Below are 10,487 nucleotides of genomic sequence, written 5' to 3'. Positions count from 1 at the left end.
TAGTAATATATGTATTTATAATATTATTTTATAATAATAATTATTTTTAGTAGATATAAAGTATATATATATATATATATATATATATATATAGTTTGTATTTATTATGCATAAAATTAATTTATTGATCCTGGCATCATGATGGGTCCTCAAAGGGCTGGGGTCCCCGGTGTATTGCACTGCCCGCATCCTCAGTAGTTTTGCCCCTGCATGTTGTGCATTTCTAATGGAGTAAGTATAACTTCTTGGTGCTTTTAGGTAGCAAGATGTTTCTAGAGGATGTTGAACAGTTGGGTGTGATACAGCTTAATTATCAGAGTGGTGATTAATGCTTATTACAGATACATTAGGAAAAAGTGACTTTAGGTGGATTGTAAAACAGGTAAGGTTTATGTACAGGTCAAACATTGAATGTATAATTGGTGAGTCCAACAGTCTTAACCAAAAGGAAAGAGAAAATTCAGAGACAAGACAGACAATTTTTGAAAAAAAGGAGTGTAAAGTTATGTGTTAAGTACTTTGTTAGTTCCATCTGCATACAGTGTTAGATTGACATATGAAAATATTTTGTAGAGTGATAATGTAATTGTCAACTTAACCTCTTTAAAAATATTAAATCATTGTTTGTCATATATGTGTGTTATTGTATTTTTAAATCAACAGAGCCTCCCTCACATTTGTGCTTCTGCATCATTCAGTTTGCCTGACTTGTATACAAAAAATATATACACACACACACACACACACACACACACATGCATTATATGTGCTGTTATAGTCTTCTGTTTGGAACTGTTTTTTTAAACACTTAATTTATTTCCTACTTTAAAAGTACATTCTTCTATTGTTTCTCTTTTTTTAGGTGATTATAAGTTTGTTGCTAGAGAACCTATTCCATATAAAGAATTAGGATACCCAACTTTAGAAAGTCTCTTAACTGATATGCCAGATGTTGTGAAATTTGTTAAGTGAGTATCTCCATTGATTGCTCTGTTTAAAATTCTGTGTGGAAGAATACTGATATTTTGAATAAGTAATACTAGGGACTATAAATTGAAAATTAATTTGTTTACTATTTTAATAATGGGTTTATTTATACACTAGTGTATGTGATTTAAGGCATATGAAAGACAAAGTTTGTCATTGTTTTCAGTAGCATTTAAAATGAAATATAGCAAAACAATACATAGAAAAATATATAAAAGGAATTAGAGGTGGCCATTAATTAACTCTAAGTGATTACCTATGAGTATTAGTTAGTGTCATGTTAACTAATTTATTAATTATAATTACTGTTCAACCTATTAATCTCACAAGAATAATCAACTAATTGAAATTTGTCTTTCCAAGTATCACTGAATCTCATGAGAATAATCGATTAGGTGAATGTAATTTAAAATAAGCTTAGCAATTAATATCAAATTCCATTAATTGCCCAGCTCTAGAAAGAATTTTGTATTTCTTATGAACTTTGTTATTTCATAATAGTACTGATACATTTTAATTTAATTACTAAATAATTGTTAGTAATGTTGAATGCTTTAATCGGGTTAATTTGACTTTCACGACACAGTTCCCTGTGTTTCTTTTAAGTTGTTTCCACTCATCCTAATTTGTATTGCTTTTTAAATATATATTTCTAAAAATGTTACATAATATAAAAAGTAATCACATACATTGTCCAAAGTAATTGGTATCCTGTGATAAAATTGCAAAACTTTTGTTCAGTTACTATTATACTAGGTTATCATCACAGCATGAGGAATTTTTTGTCATACTATGTTCAGTTAAAACCACCAAACCACTCAAGGATTATAACATTCAGTTTGAATGCTGTATTTAAATATAAATAAAAATCAATGGAAACATACATGTTTCATGCACTTTACAGAACTATAAATCTTGAAACTTGTATTTTATAACATAGAAAAGAATTGTTTAAATCATAAAAAAAGATTTTGACATAGATTTCTGTGTTCCAAGTGTAGTGATCAGTCTTCATTACCTGAGCCTCAATTATAAAATTTCTTCTTGTAACTTTCATTACTTTTGTTCTTGTGGATCAAAATTTTGACTCGAATAAGTTAGTGTTAATATGTTAGTGTTTCTCTTTTACAATAAATGTAATTCTTAAGTATATAAAGTTATATTTTAACATTGATGCAAACAATATTGAATCACTTATTATAGTTAAGTTGCAGCTTGTTTCAACAATGGACTAAAGTATTTCTTAAAATATATAGTTTTAATTGTTAAAAAATATGAATTTTTTTTATATTTTGTGTGTGTTTTGTTAAGGTTTCTAGATTTAAAAATAGTTGTAGAATAGTAATAACTTACTTAACTATGAATACAAAAATGATTTTTTGTCATCTATGGTTTGAAAATAAAAAAAAATATATATATATATATTTTTAGGACACCTTCAGGTGACTGCATGTTCCAGGCTGTTTCAGTTGCCTCTACAAATCACATTGAAAATCTTGTGGCTCGTCAAAAATCTTCAAAAACTAAAAGCTTGAACAAACCACAGGTTTTATTGTTTTATATTCATGAATTAAGGTTTTCTTAAACAACCACAGCTTAACCTCCCCACTAAATGTAGGTCAAAGTGTGCATGTCACAACATTTTACAGTGTTGCATTCAAAATCTAATTAAACTAATTTATTATTAACGTATATGAATAAACATGGCATCAAAACTTAGTATGTAAATCAAATTTTGATATTATATAATATAAATTGTAATTCTTAATTTTGTAAGGAAATATTTGAATAAATTCTCAATCTCTTCTAGTATGAGAATTATGAGATTTGTTCTGTAAGTCTATCCCATTCTCTAATTAAGACACAGTAGTGTGTCATGCAGCCAAAACAAACTGCAGGACACACTGTATGTCATTAACAGAAGTGATAGTTTATCAATTTTCTTGTTTCTGTAGCTTGGACTGTGTTAATATAAACTATTGCATATTTTCAGTAGATATGTTCTACTGGATCCTTACTTCATGTACCAAATTTCAAGGCAATCCATTAAGAAATACACAAGGTATAAAAATCTCTAATTGGTATTGAATTTTTCCTTTGCACCAAAAGTATGGAAACTTCATTAACTTTCATGGATTTTTTTTCAAATTTGGTACACTGATAGATCTTTACAACCTACAGTTAGATGTTACATTTGGTCTGAATATAAGCCACATGTATGAAGTTATTCAACAAAAACCACATAATTTTGATTAGCAGTTTCTAGCTCAAGTTTTCAAAAGAATTGTATGGGTGGGTGGTTATTTTTTGCTGAATTTTATGAAATTCTCCTAATTAAAGAGCATTTAGCTTAATGTGATACTAGTTTAAGCAATTAGCATAAATAATGATGCTTTATATGGCTGTATCAAGTGCATGCAGGTGATGATGAGAAACTGTTGATTTAGTTTCCATAGTGTTAATATAAAGGAAGTTATTAACATTGTTTTAGAGAGGAAAGTCAACTTCCAAATATTTTAAAGAATCTGATTGGTTTTGTAAAGTATAGGTCTATTCCAAATAATAGGTTTGCAATCCTAAAGCTAATGTTGGTTACTATCGAGTGCCACTTTCTTACTTGCTGTGGTTTGTTGGTGTGTATTCACAAAAAAGTTGTGATATCTAACCAAAAACACCTTAGGTGTGGCCAAAAAAGTCACTAAAACCTTGTGACATGAGCAGTAAAGGATGCATGTGGCAATAGGGTTAAAGGAGTGAAACCAATATTGTCAGACAAACTTGTAGCATTTATAAGAATTTTACAGGAAGTATTCATTTATTTATTTTGTTTTACCCACTATCATGTTCCACATTGAACAAAAAATGTGGCTGGTAACTAATGAATGAATTTTTGCTATAAAATTTGTATCAATGCTATAAGTGTAGCTACCAGTTTGGCCACCAATTTTGTTTTCATTACTTTAAATTGCACGTTCGATCTTTTTTAGTTGCACTTCTGTGAAGTAAAGACTTAATGTAAATTACTTATTATAATGTAGATATTACTAAGGCAATGTCTAAATTTTATACCCTTCAAGATTTGTTTACACAGTCATAAGCTAGAGAATCAGACCCACTTTTTTATACCAACCTATTACATACTTTCTTTCACAAATTGCCAATAATTCTCACTGATGTCTTTTATTATATCATTTATAACCAATAGAAAGGTCAGGCTTTAATTTATTGAGTGGTGTATAATGATACATTGTTTTCAGTGCAGAATATTATCAGTCTTGTTTTCAGTTTGAAAGTTTTTCTTACTGTTCAGATCAAGGAGCTGAGGGAATTACTTTAAACCCCCTCTTGTCTTACTTAGAAAGACGGTTAAATTATATTAGTTAAAGGATATTGTTTGCTTTGTGTGTGTTGTTATTTTTTGTTCTTAGGTGCATTATTTAAATAAATAAGTAGGCTTAAACTTGATCAGCAACTGACAGAAAAAAAGAGGGCCACAGTAAGTACTATATTTCTTGTTTTTAATTTATTGCTATAAAAGTAACTAAAATGTAAAAATTAGAAATTAAGAAAAAGGATTCTATTTTCAGTTACATTTTGCAGTCGTTCTAGAAAGAAAAACAGGGTAACTTAGATTTATTTCTTATTTTAATATTGTGGTTAAAAGTTCAGTCAAATTGACTGTCTTTATAGCTAGGGTAGAGAAAATAACAGATAAAATAGAAAGTTTTACTGAATAAAAATATTTATTTAGGAGCTTTTAAAGTTAGCAACTAAAATCTGAGAATGTTCAGATGAAGAAAACTATTTTTAATCTTAACATGAAAATCTCTTTGCACTTGGAGCAGTTAACACTTTTACTCCATATATTAATGGACAAATCTTTAGTAAAAAATACTTAATTTCAAATACTGATTTTTTGTGTACAAAAGACTTGTAATGTTTACTGAAAGCTTCTCATATTTTGTGAAGATACACATACTATTTATAATTATGTTATGGAAACTGATAATTACCTTGTGGTTACAAGGTTGGTCACATCAACTGACCCTGTATGGAAAGGGTTAAGGTACTTTTGGTATATTTTCAATTTTTAAGAACTAGATAATACGTGATTAAGAGTGTGGCTGTGGAAGAACTTGTATCTTCCTATGAGAAATAACGCTGAATCGTTAAAGATACGTACACAAATTATTTTTCTATTCCTTACTTTACACTTTCCATTCTTATTTTTAAAGCCCAATTGACTGATGACAAGTGATGCACATGATACAGATGACTAAATGATACTGTTGATTCCTTTTTATCTATTAAAGCCAATTTTCCTGGTGATGAGTCATGCACACAATGTAAATGACTAAATGATAAAACTGTAGATTCATTCAAGTGGCATGCTGACTAGATGAACCTAAGGTTTGTTTCAAATTAATGTATTGCAGAGGCAACCTACAGGTATCTTGACAGTCTATTCTATTGTGTGATCTGCCAGAGTGAAATATCCATCACATGAGCTAATACATGTTATTGGAGTCAGGACTAATAAATATGTAACTTTTTCTGTAATTTTAGAAATGATAAACACAGAAAATATACCTTTAACATACAGATAAACATACTTGTGGCTGCCATCATGAAAATTATAACATTGTTAGGGTATAACATGTCATAAATGATCTATCATATCTGTCACTATATTTGTGCAAGTTTGACCTTAGTCTGTTATTGGCCATTTTATGACACCTATCCTTTTGTACATTTTGATTGAATTTGAGTACTTCTAATAAATTGGAAAAAGCTATTACATTGATCATGTTTACTGTAAATTTAAGACATTTTCATAATTTGAGAAATACTGCTTAAAGCTTTAATATAAATAATTAGATTTGTTGAGCAGCAGGTGAATATCAAAGTGTAAAATGACAACTCAGAATGATGCTTGTCCTGCAGAGTGGAACATTCTGTAAATTTAGTTAATTTGTGTTTTATATATATATATACACACTGAAAAATGTTTATTCACATTTTCCCCTGTCTTTCTGTACAGTCCTAAACTTCAATGATTAATTTTTGATTGGTGATAAATACAAAATGACTGAATGATATAGTAATTTTAGTATTATGGTGTATATGTACAGGATAATTAGTAGATTTTTATTATTTTTGATAATTTTATTAAAAATGTGAAATGAATAAAATCAATAATTGATTAATCTAAATTGGTCACCAATAAACTTTTGTGTGTGTGAGTTTGTATTTATATAAATCTATGTTTAAAACGTCTTCCTATCCACATTTTTGTCGTGAGACATTATTTTATATCCAGTTTTCATTATTTTACAGAGACCTTTTCGCAGGCCTGCACCTAGTACAAGTAGATGGACACCTCCAAACAAAAATTATTTGTCTCGTGGTCCACCACCAAGTAGTAGAAAGCCGCTTGGTCATTCTCCTGTCAAGCCACATTTCACTGTAAACAATAATGCTGATGGGTTAGGTAATAAACCTAATAGACATAAAAAGGTAAAATCTCATCTGTTGGCCTCTACCAATATTTAAGATTGATTAGGATAAAATATATTTCAGATACATAGATTTTATGAGTAAAATATTTTTGTTTTAGTTATGTAAGAAGGTTTTATACTACTTAAACTTATCAAATTTTATAATTAAATCAAACAAATTAATTATTTCAGACATGTAATTTATTATAATTCCTTTTTTTAGTCTTCACACCAAAAATTTAAAACTCCTGTGAACAAGTATCCTAGGTCTGTTGAATTACCACCACGTTTTCAGAAGCATTTTTCACAGATATTAACAGAATCTGTACCTTCACCACTTCAACCACAGGAAGAATTATGGCAAGTAAAACCTCATCAGACTTCAAAACTTGTAACTAATTCAAGTGAGTTATATTTATTAATTTTCTTAGTGCTTATTTACATGACATTAATACAGAAAATTAAATGATTATAGATATGACTTTCCTATCTGTTAATCCATTTTGGTGTCTATTTGTAGTTATTAACATATAAACCCATAGTTTTCTTAAATTACCCATAGAATTGTCTGACTACTTATTCTTTGATATATAATTGCTAACATATCAGTAATAATGAAGTGTAAAAAAATAATAATAAGGAAAAATAATATGTACAGTAAATAAAATAACATTATTAATTCTCAATAACAGACTTGCCAGTTGCAAAAATATTTACAAATGCTTCTAGCCCCCCAGTGGCACAGCGGTATGTCTACGGACTTACAACACTAGAAACCGGGTTTCGATACCCGTGGTGGGCAGAGCACAGATAGCCCATTGTGTAGCTTTGTGCTTAACTTCAAACAAACAAACAAATGCTTCTAATTATATTCAGAGGTTGCCTCCTTTTCACTGTTTACTAAAGTATCCATTACTTTAAACTGAAAACAATCACAGCCTATGTAGTTTGCACTACAAGAATGCTGTGTTGTTGTCTAGATTGAAACTTTTTCTGGCTTATGTGTGAATATTGTCCAGCATAGAAAAGTTCTCTCACTCTCAGAGTTACTATGGGACAAATAGAATAAGGCATCCATAACTCTGTATAAACATAACAAGCACTATCTGTGCTCAGCAATAAACTGAATGGATAGTACTTCTGCTTTTGTGACTGCTTTAGTCAATTTGGTGTTAGAACTAGGTCTTGCTAAACTAAATTTCAGTTGAGGCTGCTGGCTTTTAAGTTCTGTTGAAGTAGTGTTGTTTTTATATGTTTGTTCATATCATATATGCCATATGCTGTGACTTTAATGTCATGATTGCATATTTTACATCTAGAATAGGTTTCTCTTATACTGGACTTGGCAGTCACCCTGCAAAGCTTGTTTTTCCATGAATTTTTATACTTTCCAGGAATTTTGCCAACTTGTAGGGATTTGCCACTTTGAAAGAAGGAATTTTTGACATTAATGCAATTGCCCATGCACAATGATATATCAATGTATCATTGGAAGGAATTGGAAAGGAGTGTAAATTATGATGATGATATAATAATACTTTATTTCACACACACAAAAGACAAAGGCATGACATTAAATACTAGTCAAAATTAATACAACTGTAGGCCTTGTAAACTGATTAAAAAAATACTCACTATGACCATCTTTTAGTGCTTGGGAATATGGAGTTTCTGCTGTTTTATGCATTTATGTTATGTTTTTAGGTTGTATACTGTATAATTCTTATAGTCCTTATTAAAATGGCTAATCTTTAGTGTAGTAAGTGATTGTAAAATATTTGGTTGAGGATGATTAATATAACAATACATGTTTTTTTGCAAGTTATTGTAAATCCTTGAATGTTTTTTAGAAAGTTTGATTATAAGAATAACAGACTTTGGTATCTGGATCCTGGATTTTAATGTAATGGTGTCAAGTCAAGGAAATTGTAAACAGTACCTTTATCCATTATACATTTTTGTGGGTTTTAGTCTATTAAAAACTATATGATTACTTGTAATTTCATTTTTGTTATTTCTGCATAAGTATACAACTGAAAACTATTTATGAAATTATAGTAACAAAATCAAGCAAAAATTTAAAATTTATTATTTTGACAATCTATTTAGTGCTGCTAGTATGATCTTATTTTTAGAGTTTTTGATTTCTTTGTGTACATAAAGAAACGTATAAAGAGATGATAGAAAAATATGTCAAAGGGAAAGGTCTAGAATCTGCAATATACAAAACAATGCCACTGATGTCAAGCAAGAACAAAAGTGAAAATGGTTGGGTGTGTACAGTCAAGGTTGCTGATCAAAGTTTTCGGTCTTACCCAAATGAAAAACCCACAAAAGCAGAAGCAGAAGAGGAAGCTGCTAAAGCAGCTGTAGAAGGTCTAGGCATTGGTCAAGGTATGGAAGTTTGTTTCCTGTATTTCCAAAGCTTAAAAAATTTGGAATGTCAGTTTCAATTGTTGTTGTTTTTTAATGTTTGTTTTGCTGATTTTTGATATTGTTTTACTATCAACATTTTTTGTATGAGATGATTATAAAGAAAACCCCATATTTAAAAAGATTGTATGATAAAAATTACTTGTCCTAGGAGAACAAAATTTCACCAAAAGTAACACATTGAGAATCATAATTATTATTATTATTAAGGAAATTCTGAATTTATTACATGCTGGTTCTAAACCATATTGTACCACTTATCTTAAGATCTTTTCTCACAAATTAGAATTGTTCTTGTTTCTGTTTTTTCTCTTTCTGAATGAAATGAGACTGATTATTTTAATAAAATGCATGCCATTGTGCAGGATCAGTTAAAACTGTCCAGGTCAAATGATGTATGAAATAACTTCATGAAGCTATAGGCTTGATATGCTGATATACAATGATGGAAAGTGTACTGAATGTATTTTGTAACAATTTTTTAAATGTGCTGAAATAAGTTTTCCATGGAGCACTATTGTTGCTGCAGTTTTTATTGTTAATGAAACTTTTTGCAAAGGTTTTAATACTAGAAGAGATTTTTTTTGTTGTTGTTGTTTTAAGGATAGTTTTCTACACATTGTTAATGATACTGTTTTGCATTTTTGTAATAGGAGTTGCTATCTTCTGTGGGCTTGCTTAAAGGGAATTTCATGTAGTTTGAAATTACTTCTACTGATACATCTAGTGAAGTAAATTTAAAACTATATACACACACACACACACACACACACACACTACTTTAATTATATGTACAAAATGTTTTTGTGATAATGTTTTTATACATATAGAATATGCCCATTAATATTTTCATTAGTCATATTGTTATGTGTGGCAAATATTTTCAAAGTCATCTTAGCATAAACATATCACATTGTAACATATACATACAAAATAAAATAAGGATTAATGATGAATTGCAAGCACACAAGTATGTTACATGTAATTATGTTAGACGAGTTGATATCTGTGTTTTTTTACTAGAACAATAACCATCTAGCTTCACATATTGCTCTTATAGTGGAAAAAAAGAATAGCAACTACTTGCCTGTTACTTCAAAATTAAGTTTGAGGCCTACTTTTGATTGTTGGATATGTATTATCTGAAATACTTGAATGTTTATAAGTGTTTATGGTTTTTGTATTGATAATTTCTGTGAATTATAGGATAAAATGACTTGTGTTTTTGTATGTTTTATGAGTATTGATTTATTCCATTTTCTGTATTGTTCATTTCATTAACCCATTAACTGCGGATGATGGATATTTCTGTCAATGAAGTTCTATGGCTCAGCTGCGAATGATGGAAATATCCGTCAGTCGCATGTATATAACTATAACTCTATGCGAATGACGAAAGTTACCATTTTATTGTGGTTGATGGCAACTCAGTTTTATCTGCGAGTCAGAAAATGGCAACTGAGCTGCTCCTGCCGCAGTTAATGGGTTAATATTAATGACTATAATGTGCAAAATAATTTAGTATATATATATATATATATATATATATATATATATATATATATATAT

At 29.3% G+C, this 10,487-nt stretch overlaps 1 protein-coding gene across 4 annotated transcripts in view; it reads left to right on the top strand.

Moving 5' to 3' along the window:
* Positions 1-10,487, top strand: part of LOC106465059 (tudor domain-containing protein 7-like) — a 113,436-nt gene that overhangs the window by 25,463 nt on the left and 77,486 nt on the right. For all 4 annotated transcript variants that reach the window (XM_013925255.2, XM_013925254.2, XM_022392874.1 and 1 more), the window contains exons 3-7: positions 863-968; positions 2,419-2,533; positions 6,325-6,504; positions 6,709-6,889; positions 8,649-8,879. In XM_013925255.2, coding sequence (XP_013780709.1) covers positions 863-968; positions 2,419-2,533; positions 6,325-6,504; positions 6,709-6,889; positions 8,649-8,879 — 813 coding nt within the window. The remainder of the gene's footprint in view (positions 1-862; positions 969-2,418; positions 2,534-6,324; positions 6,505-6,708; positions 6,890-8,648; positions 8,880-10,487) is intronic.

The sequence above is a fragment of the Limulus polyphemus genome, unplaced genomic scaffold (assembly GCF_000517525.1).
Source record: "Limulus polyphemus unplaced genomic scaffold, Limulus_polyphemus-2.1.2 Scaffold1823, whole genome shotgun sequence".
Classification (NCBI taxonomy): Eukaryota; Metazoa; Arthropoda; class Merostomata; order Xiphosura; family Limulidae; genus Limulus; species Limulus polyphemus.
Note: the sequence above shows the minus strand (reverse complement) of the source record. Positions and strands in the feature narration are given on the sequence as shown.